The following is a 15,333-nucleotide window of genomic DNA, read 5'->3' as shown; positions in this document are numbered from 1 at the left end:
AGAATGGATTCCTGCTTACCCGATCTTGTGGACAGATTGAGTGTCAGAGGCGTTGGACATAGCTGAGACATCACTGACATCACTGTCTGATGACTTAAAGGAGAGATTGTCCTTCATCTATAGATGGAGGAGAAGAGGTAAGCAAGCTGTGGCACACACGTAATGTACACACATATATATAAATAAAAGTGGTGTAATGTTTGTTTACCTTTGAAGGGTCCTTCAGTACACCTGTAGAGACAGAAGAGCAGCATTAGTCATAGTCTAGGTTGGTAATGTGTGATAGCAGGAAATGACAATAGATTTCACTTTTTTCTCTGTTCGGACAGCTTCAGGCTGCTGATTTCTGACAGCACAGAAGTTAGTTTCAATTCACAGCAGGTCAGAAAAAAAGATGAAGCTGACAGAAAGTGTGTGTACCTTCTCTGCTGGTTGGTAACATCTCCCCTTATAAAAAGATGGAAACAGAAGAATATCAACGAGAAACCACAAACTCCTCAAAGCACACAGAGCTGGATAGATTGACAGAAGACTAGATGGATGGAAAAACAGATGAATGGGTGGACAGATGGCTGGTGGAGTGCTTTATGAATACATGGATTAGTCTGGTTCTTATATAGAGCTTTTCTACACTGAGGATTCAAAAGTGCTTGCGCAAATGGGTGAATGAGTCTAAAAACCAAATCCAAAACCAATCCACTTCAGTCTAACTAGATAACTAACTAGATAACACGAGCTAAACACTACATTTCTATATGTGGGTGTGGCTTAAGGTGGGCATAATACCATTGGCTGTTTTCTTCTGTTGGTCCTCCCATGTGACCTCTGCATAGTGCGGACAAAGAGAGGTGATTGGTCAGGCTACACTAATGCTCATACTCTAGTCAGATGACCCATCCAAACCAGCACCAAACCGCAGTGATATAAACACACCTGAACAGCAACATTTTGAGCAGGTTACAAATCTGAAATTTATCATCTGTTCTTGTCTTCTTTAAGTTTCATGTGGATGTGTCACCTCTCATCCAAGAGGCTTCTTTGGTTCTAAAAACCAAACGGTGGAGAGTCGCAGCTATTTAACCCTAGCAGGGGTTGTTGTCCCTTAAGAGAATTGCTGACACACTATTAAGAATTTACCTCATCACATGAGCCAAGGTGTTAATAAAAAGACATGGGTCATTAACACCCAAGGGAGGAACCAAAATAAGAAGGAGGACAGGACTAATAGTGGGTCATTGACTCTCTCAACAGCCCCCAATATTCAACTCATTTCCATTTTATTTATATTATGCCAAATCAAAACAGTTACATCAACAGTTACCTGCTTTATATTGTAAAGTAAACCCCTACAATAATACAAAGAAAACAGAGTGTAAAACTAGGGTTTAAACACCAGGGACTCTCTATTTGATTTTTAGAACTAAAGAGGCTGCTTGCTTTTCAAGCTCCTTACACTACAATGAATTGGATGACTGAGAACCTACACAGACATCATCTGTTGGTTTTACTGAGCCTTTGGGGGCAGTTACCAAGAAAATCTGTTTCTGACTGGAGATAAATGTTTAAAATTTGAATCATCATAAGATGCTCGTGATGGATCCTAGCCTGAGCTTAAAACCCCCCTCTCTCTTTCTCCACACAAAACTATAAATTTTCATCACCTAAATGCTGCGGCTATACTTATCTTCTTACAAACCCTCATAGTTTACATGGTGAGGATCACCTGACACTTCATTAGATCCACCAGTGACTGGACTTGCCTTTTCTGGTTCCTCCTGGTGTTGCTGAGCGCCTATCCGGCTCTGACATGCAGGGTAATATGTGATGGCGTTATGTAAACAACATGAACACATGAATCAATAAGTAATGATTATGATAAAGAATGTCTGACAGACATCTGACTAGAAGAATCACGCTAATTGTTCTGTTCTATTGGAGATGCATTGAATGTTAAACCTGATGTACACACCTGGAGTCTGTGGGGGTGGGACTGGTGATGGGGCGGGTGAAGGGGAAGGCGTTGGAGTTGGAGGGGGTAGGGTGGGTTCAGGAGGTGGAGGCTGAACTGGAGCAGGTGCAGGGGGTGGAGCAGGGGGAGGTGGAGCTACCAGTGGAGTTGTTTGTGCAGTTGTAGGTACAGTTGTGGGTAAAGCTGTGGGTACAGGAACAGGTACCGGTGTGGGTAAAAATAGTGGTGGTGCTGCTGTAACTACAGGTGGGAGCACAGGTGCAGGAAGTGGCTGGGGTTGGGTGAGTGGGGGAGGCGGGGCTTGGACCCTTATAAGAGGAGGTTGTTGACTGACAGAGGGAAAGTGTTGTTTATGGACAGGGGCAGGGGGGTGATGATGTGGAGGGATTTTAGTTGCTGTTGCTGGAGCTGCAGTCATGGTCAAAGCTGATGGGGGGGAAAAAAAAAAGCTGTGAGAAGAATGAAAACAATGACATGATGAATGACCACACGACCTTTTCCAGAAGCGAAATCACAGGAGTGACCTACTCAAACGGTATCCACCCTCTAACACCTGTTCTTAGAGGGTGGGTTCTGCTGGATGGATGCAGATCCTGATGGTAGCATACATATTCACTACCACTTGAAGGAACTCAGTCATGTTGAATTTCTCTATTATTATGCAGGCTGAAACCTGAGCCAATCCCGGCACAGAAACCTGGACCTGGTCAAGGGACTACATCTCTCAGTACTAACATGCTTTCACCAGAGGAATTGTCCCCCAAGAACCTTTGTGGAATCCTGTTATAGTAGTTTCCAGTAAAGGAGCTTGGGTCAGAGAGAAGTGCGGGAGAGACAATGTTTATGCCCCCAACAATGATACTTTGAACACTCTGAGGGTCCAGGAACTTTTGGTTGGAGCGTGCACTGCTATACACTATTTATTGGAATAGTTTTGTAGCCACAATTTTAAAATAATTCAAAACAATGTGCTGTTTTTGTCATGAGGTGGTCTACATTAACTGGGGTTGTTATCCTTTATTTTTGTTCATCTGACTGATTTATATTCTGTATTCACAGGACTTTAAGGTAAGGTGAAATTAGTCTTTATTTCACTGGAAAGTTCCTGACTGTGGAACAGTAATGTGAAGAGCTAGTCAAGTTTTTATTTACACATCTCAGCACTCATCTTTTATCAGCAGTGCCACTGAATCACTAAATTACTACCACTACAGAGGGCTTGTTATTAAGGAGTTACTATAAGTAGGTAAACTTTCAGTTCATTACCTGTCTGCACAGAGTCTAAAAAACAAACAAATCCATGTTAGATAGCTATGACCCTCAGTGGTCCATATGCGGGTGCTTACTGACTCCTAACTATGTCATTTTCATTATTTGTCCCAGAAACCAGTGAACACTCATAGCTAAAGCAAAAATCTCAATGAATTTATTCAATTAATCATCTGACATAGATAGGAAACCACTGTTATATTCTATTCTATTCTTTTCTATAAGTATTTTACAAATATTATTTTATTAAAATGACAAAAATTCTTTACTGCCAGCATCTCATGCTTGAACTTTTCTGTGACACAGAATTCAAAACCTTTTGAATCAGTTAATTACGTTTTTTAAGTAACAATCAATTCATTAGCTTACTGCTGTTGTTCTGTGTCAGTAAATGTGCAAAATTCAGTTTAGATAGCTCATGGAAGGATAGGGTGCAGGTATTTAACAAAACCAGAGAAGAGACTGAAAACAAACAGTTGCTATCAGCATTTTGTCAAACCCTGAATATTTGCTCTGGTTTCTTTTTAATGGGTTTGGGATTTCCCAGCTTGTGTCTCTAGGCATTTAATATAACACATATAGGTAGAGTCATAATTTATGTGAGACAGTTTTTGTAGCTTTTGTCTATATTGTATGCAACCACAGTGCAGACTCTCAGCTTTAATTTAAGCAGTTGTGGATTAACTATTTAGGTTTTCTACAGCTATCTTTATACACAGTTCTCCATTTTCAGAGGCTCAAAAGTAAGTGAGGAAGCTGACAAGCTGTTTCATCACCAGGTGAGACCTGTTCCCTAATTTATCTATAACAAATAATGTAGACAGAATATCTTGTTGATTTAAAGTGTTTGATTTACATTTTTCACTGTAAATATGAAAATATTGAAATATGAGGCCCTGCCTGTATAATTGTATGAAATTAATTAAGTTAATGAAGATCTGGAGTTGAATTGGATTGAATTTGTATTCTTTCACTAAAACTTTCAACATGAGGTTCAAATACATGCCAGTGTAAGTGAAGGAGGACATTGTTAGGCTGAAATACCCAAATGAACCAGTCAGGCAAAAACTTTCTTAAAAAGACTGAATCCACCGAGCAGCAACACCAAAAGACCACAGAACACAGAAGAGCATGATGACAGAGTCTAGTCTAAGACCCGACTTGACACACAGACGTAGACAAACAGGCACACTCAGACACAAACATGCATTCCCACCCTCATGCACACATATCCCAGATGGCGATTGTGTGCTGTTCTGAAGTGGGAACATGGGAACATGGGAGTGGGATGGTACCAACGACCCTCTGCCAGATAGCAACCGGTGTCAGCACAGACCCTCCCGAGAACCCTCAATGTCTACATATATTCAAAACTGAGTGATAATTGACACCAATTTATCTGTTGATCTCAAGCTCCCGTCTCCCATCACTCATGAACAAGACCCTGAGATACTCAAACTCCTCCACTTGGTGTAGAAACTCGTCCTTGACTCGGACTGGGCACTCCACCCTTTTATGGCTGAGGATCATGGCCTCCGATTTGGAGGTGCTCATTCTCATTCCCACCGCTTCAAACTTGGCTGCGAACTGTTCCAGTGCGAGCTGGAGGCCATCACCTGATGAGGCCAACAGAACTACATCCTCTGTGAAAAGCAGAGATGAGATTCTGAGACCACCCAAGTGAAAGCCTTCTGCCACACTCCGATGGACACGGTTGAATGCCTTCTTCCATGACCAGGACAAAAACCACATTGTTCCTCCTGTTTCCGAGGTTCGACTAACAGCAGCACCCTACCATAAAATATCCCAGAGAGGCTGAGGAGTGTGATCCACCTATAGTTGGAACGCACCCTCCGGTCCCCCTTCTTAAAGATGAGAACCGCCGCCCTGGTCTGACAATCCAGAGGCCCCTGATCTCCATGCAACGTTTCTCCACAATGCAACATTGTAGAGGTATGTCAACCAAGACAGCCCTACAACATCCAGAACTTTCAGGAACTCAGGGCAAACCTCAACCCCCCTCCAGGGGCCGTGCAACCATGGAGTTGTTTAACTGCCTCAGTGACCTCACCCCGGAGATAGATGAGTCATCCCCCTCGTCCCCAGACTGTGCTTCTGCCACGGAAGATGTGCCAGTGGGATTAAGGAGGTCGTTAAAGTATTCCTTCTACCACCTGACAATCTTCTCAGTCAAAGTCAGCAGGGCTCCACCCACACAATACGGAGTGCAGGTTTCTCTCTTCGAGGCACTCCAAAATCTTTTTCCTCTCCGAACTTCTCCTACACCCATGTTTTTGCTTCAGCCACTGCCCGACCCACTTTCTGCTTGGTCTGCCTATGAAGTCCCACAGGCTAACCAAGCCTGTTAGGCCTCATTCTTTAGCCTGGTGGCTCCCTTCACTTCTGGTGTTCACCACTTGGTTCAGGGTTACCACCACGACAGGCATCAACCACCTTGCGGCCGCAGTTCAGTACAGCAGCTTCAGCAATGGAGGTGCTAAACATGGTCCATTTGGACTCAATGTGTTAAACTGCAATGCTACTGTTGTTGGGTCCTTCATTGCCACAATGGCTAGATGTTGATCTACTTAATTCTGATCTGCTGCTGAGTCTCTTTCACTTTGCTGAAAACACAAAACACAGACCTGAATTTTACCAGTCTGAAGTCATAACTCTCATCAATTACTGCAGCATTCACGACTTGTCTCATTTGCAAAAGTGCTACAATTTTTATCCACTTTTATCATCGTCATCTGTCTGTGATTGGACTAGGCACCATTTGCAGTATTCATTATTTATTTTGTGTGAAAGAAGTTACACTTCATTCATATTTATACCCATTAGGAAATTATCTCAGACCTCATCTTGAAATTTGTAAAACCTCTATTTTTCTCTATTTTTTTAATAAGTCTGCAGGTTTGCCTTTGTATAAAACACAGGTTTGTTGTAGGTGGATGGTGGTGGGTCCATCAGCTGATTGGTTCAGAGATGCTTGGAGGTGCTGTTTGACTAATATCTCAAGTATACGCACTTCTGTCGAGAGCTCCTTTGGGGGGGACAGCAGGTAGCTGGCGTCCTCGGCGACCACAAATAGGCGTCCCCGTTGGGCTTGTCAAGGTGGAACCGCCTCCAGCATTAGCCCTGATGAAAACATAAATAAATTCTTAAAAAGAAGAAGAGAAAGAAATTAAACAATCAAACCGCCATCCTGACAGGAGAGATTTAAGGTCAGATGTCAGGGATGACAGTCAGTTTGAGGTTCCCTCCATAGTCACAGATAGAGTTTGATCAGCATTTAGTCTGGCACTGTATTCAGTCAGTTAATGAAAAGTCTGCAGTCACTCCAGATGTTTTTGCTTGAGAAGCAGTAACAAGCAAAAGTTAGAGTGGACTCTTCTTGCACATGCAGCCACACCCAACTGTGATGTTACAGTATCCTGAAGCATACCTGTACATCACACAACCAGGTAGGAATGTAAACCTTTGGACGTCATTAATTCTGTATAACTGTTGGAAAAAAATTATAACATGAACAGAAAGAATTCACACTTGAAACAAAGAGTGCAAGGCCCCATCACTGCTGAAAACCTGTTTGTAGCTCTAATGTCTCTTAGACGTTACAAACAAATCTGTCTCTGTGAAATACAGATACATACAGCTGACCAACATCAGCTGCCACTGGGTGTGTTCAGAGCTGTGATAGAGGCAGCACTGTGATCGCAGACAGAAACCTCCCTGCTTAAATTTGGTACTTGTATGTTGCAGGCAATACGCCTGAGTGCCAAGCCCAGTTTGGAGGAAACTGAACATCCAACAGTTAGGTGTCAGAAAGTGAACAGAAATTCTTTAGAAGCACATGCAACACAACCAGCAAACAAATGAACAACAACAACACAGACTAACTTGCCACCCAAAATAAAACAAAACAATCAGAATATAAAAGCTGCGGTCAAATATGAAATGTTCAGGTGTTGGTGATGTCACTGGGACATATGGTGGGGGTAAAATAAAGGCGAAAAATAAAACTGTAGTGGTCACCATTGAGTCAGAATTCATGCTTGTCTAAAACAAACAACCAACCAAATTTAAAAAAAAAAAAAAAAAAACATGCCCCAAACATGGAGATGGAGCTGCTTTCTAATTGGATGGCTGAGGGTCACCTGATCAGGGCAGGTGAGGGGGGAGCAGACCGTCCAGACCTCATGTGTGTGGAGTCAGATCGATCGGTTGAGTGTGAGCGTGTGTAGATGGGTCGGTCGGCTGAACGAGATCGGCTGTAGTAATCTCTCCGGTCCATCCCACGACTGTACCTGCACATCACCATGATAACTGTCACCTAGATTACTATGACAACCACTGCAGCTGCAGGACAGGTCAGTTATCCACGTCGCGCTGACGACCAGATCTTTGTCACATGTGGTGGACTGGGAGTCATGAAGTATAAGGCACTGAAGGCTGATGAAATGCCACCAGAGAAGAGGATTCTTTTATTTGGCACTGAATTTCCCAGAGGGCTTCAGTGAGACAGTAGAAAAACAGTGTTCCCTACAACTGCTCTACACAGTGTCAGCAGCCTTTCATTCTTAAGTCTCTTACACCTGAACTAGAAAATATTTTTAAAAAGTTTTATTTGCTTTTGCTTATCTTCTGCTTGCCCCTTACTTACTTTTAATTTGAATTAATGAGGGCAATCACTTTAGATAAAATAATTATTGTGGGAGATGTTAGCATTGATGGTAAGTTTAGCAACAAAGCACTAAAATAAATATCAAAACCTGCAGTTCCTTTGAGGTCCAACAGAGGCTCCAGCAGTGAGTCAGTCCTCCCGTATTAAAACTTTACAGCAGAAATAAACATGATTACAGCCTGATACAAAAACTGGTCTGGTCTGTATAGATAATTTTCCCCTTCATAACCCCTTCATATGAGGAGGATGTTTTCATAACTCACCCGTTTAAACTGGCTTAAAATTTCCATTATTAGTGGCGTGGCCTCTTTGACTAACAGGTGGATGGCGACACAGATGGCTGTAGCTGCTAGCTCCCTGCTAGACGTCATCTCAGCAAATCAGTCTCTGAACTGGACTCTGGACCATGTTTGTGATGTTGGAGCCTTTTGGAGCATTTTTAAATTGTATTATCTGACCAATAATATGGCTGCTGCAAGGTTAATGTAATAACAGACTGTCTAAGAAGTTTCAGCCCCACATTTGGTGAAATTCTAGGATTTTATTTTGATCTTTGATCTTAGTAATTAACAGGTATCTATGTCTAAGTCAGGGGTGTCCAAACTCTGGCCCGCGGTCCATTTTTAATTGGCCCACAAGTAATTTTATATATAGAATAGACTATGGCCCGCACTTCAACTTTTGCTTGAGTGTATTGCACTTCTTAGTCTGTGAAGGTTCTCAGTCATCCAGGTCATCGTAGTCAGATGACCTGAAGAATCTTCTCGGATGAGAGGTGAAACGTCTTCAAGCAACTTAAAGAAGTCCAGACGCTTTTCTTTGCAAGCTCCTTTGATTGCACTTCTTAGTTTTAACACCAGGAGGAGCTACTGTTGATCAAGGCAGTTGCTCCACCAAAAAGGACAATGGTAAATGGTAAATGGCCTGTATTTATATGGCGCTTTACTAGTCCCTAAGGACCCCAAAGCGCTTTACATATCCAGTCATCCACCCATTCACACACACACACACACACACACACACACACACACACACGATGGCAAGCTACATTGTAGCCACAGCCACCCTGGGGCGCACCGACAGAGGCGAGGCTGCCGGACACTGGCGCCACCGGGCCCTCTGACCACCACCAGTAGACAACGGGTGAAGTGTCTTCACAATCACAGAAGAAACTTAACCCAAGTTACTAAACATGGCAGAACCAAAGAAGCGAAAGGTAGAAAGTGAGTGCAGAAAATTTCAGACACGGTGGGAGAGTGAATATTTCTTCAAAGAATCCAAGGGGAAGTGTCTGTTTGATCTGCACTGAAACTGTGGCAGTTATGAAAGAGTATAATGTACGACGTCATTATGAAACCAAACATCAGGCCTTTGCATCCGACACTGGTGCTGAGCGAGAGCAGATATTAAAGCAAAGGGTAGCTCTCCTGCAGGGTCAGCAACAGTATTTTTTTCGTGCTCAAATTGTCCAGGAAAAGGCTCCAACAGCCAGCTATGAGGTCGCCCAACTCATCGCAAGACATGGCAAGCCTTTTTCAGATGGAGACCTCATAAAACACTGCCTCGTTAAAGTCACCGAAATAATGTGCCCAGAAAAAGTGCAGGACTTCAACAACGTCAGCATGTCCAGAGATACACTTGTGCGACGCACTGAAGACTTGTCAGCCAGCATTAAACTGCAACTGTCTGATAAAGCTGTGCTTTTGATTTTTACTCCATCGCATGTGATGAGAGCACCGACGCCACAGACACCGCACAGCTGCTAATTGTTTTGCGGGGAGTGGACGAGAGCACGAGCACTTTAGGTGAGTAAAAATATATTCCACAGTACCCGTGTGTTAATGTGCAGGTACACATGCTTCAAATATCAATAATGCGCATCAATTCTGTCACTACCCTGCTTTTGCAGACCACTTTCTTATATGCGTTTTTTAACACTAAGAGTACACACCACTGTGCACAGCGCACGCACACGTAGTCAGCTGATCTCATCTGATGCAGATCTGCTTCTTGATCAAGTGACATTTGTCTGGATTTTTGCCACGAGTGGCGATCAGCACCGCAGCTGGATGGCCCGATTTACATACCCGGCGCAGCTGATACTCACCAGAATAATTTACTAAAATTATATGGACTCCTGTTATTAAGTCCAGTTCAGTCTGTTAATGTTGATAATCATTTCAAACGAACGTTAATAGGTGTGTTGCTAAGCCTAATAACTTAAATAACAAACTTGAAATGTACTCGTCCCATTTTCCCCTTTATTGTTTTTTTCTCTGTGCTGTAAATCTTCCGTCTAAGAAGAAATCTGAGGCTGCTGTTCTGAGAATGAGCTACCAAAGCTTTTTCTGAATAAATCAATAAAGATCCATTTATGGAAAGCTGTGATGAAGGCAGTTTTGTCTTTAATTATATTCAACAATATAACACATTTGACCACTTTTAAGTGATTTAATAATTAATTAATTAATTAATTAATTAATTAATTAATACACTAAAGTTAAGGTTATATACCTAATTTCTAGTAAGTGTCCCAGCCCCTCCTATATTTTTATGTATGTGGCCCTCAGTGAAAAAAGTTTGGACACCACTGGTCTAAGTGATGCTCCTGTACAGTCTTTGAATGCAGCTAGATAACCGAGCTAGCTAGAATTAGTTTATAAATGAGCACTTCATCCTTGAAATATGAACCAAAAAGACCAACAAAAATAAAACAAAAATCACAAAATAAAAGCAGGTTAAAGTTGAGTCCAAATGTGGACTCCAGAAACCAGTGGGTAAGAAGACAGCTACATCATAAACATAACTACTCTCATAATGTAAATAAACCAAGTCAAGTTTTAATTGCACTGCGGATCTTGTCCTGACATACATCATAGAAATTTAGCATTTATGTCCTGAAAGTCATTGCACTGCGTCATCAGAGCACAAATGTTCATTTGACATTTCCCCGAAAAACATCATGATGATCCTTAAGATTTCTGGGAAAACATTCTGTGAATCGATGACACAAAAGCTGAACTTTTTTGGAAGGTTTGAGTCATGTTACATGTGACATAAAGCTAACATGGTGGCGGTAGTGTAATGATCTGCTGCTTTGTTGTTTCAGGACCTGTACAACTTGTTGTAATTGATGGAACCATGAATTCTGCTCTCTACCAGAAAATCCTATAGGACATTAAATCTCATTTAAATGAGATTAAGATGCTCTGAACTTGAACAGGCTGTTCATGCTGGAAAATCCTCCAATGTTGTTGACCTAAAACAATTCAGCAAAGCAGTGTGGGCTAAGATTCTTTCACAGTGATATAAAAGACTCACTGCTCATGCAATTCTTGCTGCCAAGGTAAGCAGTTATGAGGTTTAGTGGAGGAAAATTGTTTGATCTGGGATATTTAAGTCTGACAAATATCCCCACCCCCCTCAAAGTACATTATATAACTTGCTTCATTCACACCCTTTCACACAAGCACTTTTTTTCCTGTGCTTTCTATCTAACATTCACACACCGATGAACACATCAGAGAGCAACTTTGGTGTCTGTGTCTTGCCCAAGGATATTTGGCATGCAGACTGGAGAATCCTGGGACAGAGCCACCAATATTGATTAGTAGATTGCCTGCTCTACCTCTTGAGCAACAGTAACTCCTAAAAAGAAATCAGGGGCTGATACTTTTTCATGACACTGTATAAAGTGTCAATTCACAACAGTTGGCTTAAGGTGCTTTATGCTGTAAGGTTGAGATGCTGCAATATTAGAGAGAAACCCTAATAACCAGACAATGCCTGGTGAGCAAACACTTGGCAACAGTGGGAAAGAAAACCTCCCTTTTGACAAGAAGAAAACTTAAACAGAACCAGGCTCAGGAAGGGGTAGCCATCAGGCCTAGGACCAGGTTTGGATTAGGGAAACAGGCCCCCCATTTACTTTTAAGATAAGACTCAAAACTTTCCTTCATAATAAAGCTTACAGTTAGGGCTGTATGCTAAATCAGCTCGCCAAAGACTCAAATCAGGCCCGCTGGGTGGCTTTCAAAAATGTGAAGAAGGACATAAATTTTGGACATTAGCTGTATTTTGTCTGTTTGAGTCTGTCAATTAACAAAATGTTTCCATTCCATCAATCTGGGCAATGAGGTCCCAGAACTTTTTCTTTTATTTTACACATTTATCTTACAATTTAAGCCCTAACAGTCGTGTTGACAGAATTCTTTCATTTACTATTTTTTTTATAAATGTAGAAAAACTGAGATTTGTTCTTGAAATTTGAATCCCTTTTCTTACATTAAAATATCTCAGGGATAAAATGTGTAGTTAAGTTTATTACATTATTACATAGTAAGGCGAATTTCAGTGGTCCGGCCCACTGAAGATCAAAGTGGGCTATGTGTTGCCCATGATGAAAAGTTTGACATCTTTAAATTAGTTCTTCATTCTCCACTGTTGCCAAGTGCTGCTCACAGGAGATCATCTGATTGTAGGGTTTTAATCTCTTGTATAGTTTTACCTAAAAATATAAAGTGATGTATTTAAAAAAATGATCTGAATTTAATACATCTGTTCTTTACTGCCACAACTACTGGTCTGAATGTCCACCTTTCTAATAGTCAAACTGTTTAAATGTTCATCCATTTACCTCAGTAGTTCCTCATCGTAGGTGTCAGGCTCATAGGGAAAATCAGGGATGAAGTCCTGACTGAAGAACAGAAAGACGTCAGAACTGCAAAACATGATGAGTCTGAACCTGCCATCAACCTCTAACACTACATCCTAATTTCCAAGGCTCACCTGTAGTCATCACAGCTCCCATTGATGATGTGGTTTGTCCAGCTGTGGTTAGGGCCATTAAAATATCTTACACACAGAAAAGGATTACAAGACAGAAAAATACCCCACTTTCTTAGATCATTGCTTTTACTGTTGGTACTATGACTACTGCCACTACTGGAATTCTAATAGAGAAGTACCTGTCATGGGAATCAAGTGAGTTGGCAAGCGACATCCTCCTCAATGGCCTTGTAAGTACACAGGGAGAAGCAGTGTCCAGTCAGAGAACCAGTCAGACCAGTACAACTGCTGTTCTACAACCAGTACTATTAACTGTACCACTAAGTGCTCTACAGGGACACTAAAACTAAATACTTATTATAACCTGGACCATAACTACTATTACAATCAATATAGGCAGTATAAGCAATACTACAACTCTAAGCTGTAATGTCAAAACCAGTTCAAAAGCAGAACTAAATGCTGCAGCACAAAAATATCTCTGTAACCCAGTACATCACCCAGTAAATTAATTTACTCCAACAAGATCTAACTGCTACTGTAGCCAGAAGCAGAACAACTAGTAGTAAAACATCAAAGAAAAGCACTAAATCTACTTCTAAAACCTGTAAAAGGATCAGATGTCCAATCAAGTATGCAACCTGTTTCCTGATTCAAACCTGTTCAGCAGCAGCAGACAGGTGGGGTTTACCTGACTCTGACACACCTGCTGCAGTCCGACACCATGTTTACTGGTTATTCATTATCAGTTTGCAGATAAACAATATTACATGATGCAGGGTGCATGCTGATTAGCTGATGTCCAGATGACTCACATTGGGCATGTTCCTATGTGTTACCTAGGGATGGGTACTGGTATCGGTTCTGACATAAACTGTAGTAACCAGACCGAAAAGCAGCGCACATTTTGGTGCTTTATTTCGGTGCTTTTTTCCCCTGAGATGTCACACACTTTGGATTCTAGCCAATCATTTTACCTTTCCAAGGATAGTAGGCGGGCCCAGGTATGTACATTCTTTTAGAGCAGAGCTACAGATTAAAAATGCCCAAAGTGAAGCGGTCAAAAGTCTGGCTGTACTTCACAGCAAAAGATGCAAACTCAGCAGCCTGCAACAAGTGCTTTAGGGTGATAACTGTGCAAAGGAGGTAACACCTCGAATCTGATAAAACAACTGGCGACGCATAGCGGGGGGTTTTAAAGCCGAAAAATGCACCGTATTTGATAGCTTGCTGCAAGACCTCACACCGAGCACATCTACTGCGGGTGTGGTGCCTGTTATCGGACCTGGAGTTAGCAACATCCCCCAAGAACCCGAAGAGTAGAGTCCTGGCCCCTAGCCCTGCCAGTGTAGCAGAAATGATGACGGATGATGACGGCAGCAGTAGGCTAACCACGTTATTACATTAATGCATGTAAGGTGAACTAGCAAACACCGTCGTAGTTACATGCGGCTGTCTTCTTGTTTGATGGCAGATACTCCCTTCACCCTGGCCAAAAAAGGCTAAAATGACCAAAGAAAAAGAGGGAAACAGCTAAACATGAGAGGTTTTTGGATAAAATTTGTGGGGTTTTTTTTCCATTGTTTAAGCACTGCTTCCAGCCAAGAGTGATGTCATAAATCCCCTATAGCTACAGAAAAGGCTAACATTGTTATCTTTTTACAAAAAAACAGCTAAGAGAGGTTTTTGGACAAAGTGTGTGTTCTCCATTCTTTAAGCACCGGCACCGTTTCAAAAATACCGGTTTGGTACTGGTATCGGATAAAACCTAAACGATACCCATCCCTAGTGTTACCATAGTTACCTGTTCGGGGTGCTGTATTGGCTGGCATCAGAGAATGCTCGGCTCAGTTTGGAGCCCCGCAGCAGCCGCACCGCGTCCTCCCGATATAACGGGTAAAGAGGGTTATTGCTGGCAACCAGATGTCAAAGGTCAGAATGGCAAGAACAGAAAAGTCCGGATAAAATGAGGATGATGCCTTTAGGAAGACCACTTCCTGTCTGGCTTCAAAAGCTTATTTGTTTAAAAATTCAAGTTCAAAGTTCAAGATAAAAACCTGTGAGTCATATTAAACCTTGAATACTAATGATTACACTTTTAAAGCAGTAAACCAGTGACAAAAAAATGCATAGCAAAAGAAACTGCCAGGAAAGGGAAGATAACAACTCGTGTGAGTTTTACAGCTGCCATCATGCCAGACCAACATAACTTTAGCTTTGCTAATGTAGACATGAGAGCAATTTTGGATGGTGCTACAATTCTAGAGTGTGAAACAGCCGCGGACAATGCAAAGATTATTAGCTTTCTTAGAAAACATCTAAACAACAGGGAATGATGTTAACACATTCTCCACACATGGTCGAAGTCCCTGAGGTGACCAACAGTCTGAATGATATCAAGGACAGTCTGGATTTTTGGAAAATGCTGAAAGAGTTATGAGAGCCAAAGTACTTGGTAGAATCCGTCTTGATCAAGCTAGTTTTATCCAGTCAAAAATTCTGTAGTCATAGGAGCACTATATATTCCTTCCTCTTGAACAATATGGATTTAGCTACTAATGTTTTGAGTTTATTAGGCTTCTATTTGATAATGGACTGGTACTTATGTAGTGCATTTATA

General features: G+C 41.7%; 1 protein-coding gene across 5 annotated transcripts in view; it reads right to left on the bottom strand.

Moving 5' to 3' along the window:
* Positions 1 to 15,333, bottom strand: part of LOC120726551 (regulating synaptic membrane exocytosis protein 2-like) — a 54,758-nt gene that overhangs the window by 8,538 nt on the left and 30,887 nt on the right. For 2 of the 5 annotated variants that reach the window (XM_040020209.1, XM_040020211.1), the window contains 10 exons: positions 14,518 to 14,625; positions 12,893 to 12,940; positions 12,714 to 12,779; positions 12,562 to 12,621; positions 6,270 to 6,379; positions 1,970 to 2,395; positions 1,761 to 1,802; positions 421 to 447; positions 209 to 231; positions 20 to 117 (listed from right to left, as the gene is read on the bottom strand). In XM_040020209.1, coding sequence (XP_039876143.1) covers positions 20 to 117; positions 209 to 231; positions 421 to 447; positions 1,761 to 1,802; positions 1,970 to 2,395; positions 6,270 to 6,379; positions 12,562 to 12,621; positions 12,714 to 12,779; positions 12,893 to 12,940; positions 14,518 to 14,625 — 1,008 coding nt within the window. Of the gene's footprint in view, positions 1 to 19; positions 118 to 208; positions 232 to 420; positions 448 to 1,760; positions 1,803 to 1,969; positions 2,396 to 6,269; positions 6,380 to 7,398; positions 7,549 to 12,561; positions 12,622 to 12,713; positions 12,780 to 12,892; positions 12,941 to 14,517; positions 14,626 to 15,333 lie in introns of all 5 variants that reach the window. The other 3 variants (XM_040020210.1, XM_040020214.1, XM_040020212.1) reach the window with 3 other exon arrangements.

Source organism: Simochromis diagramma, unplaced genomic scaffold, assembly GCF_900408965.1.
Source record: "Simochromis diagramma unplaced genomic scaffold, fSimDia1.1 OVJJ01000753.1, whole genome shotgun sequence".
Classification (NCBI taxonomy): domain Eukaryota; kingdom Metazoa; phylum Chordata; class Actinopteri; order Cichliformes; family Cichlidae; genus Simochromis; species Simochromis diagramma.
Note: the sequence above shows the minus strand (reverse complement) of the source record. Positions and strands in the feature narration are given on the sequence as shown.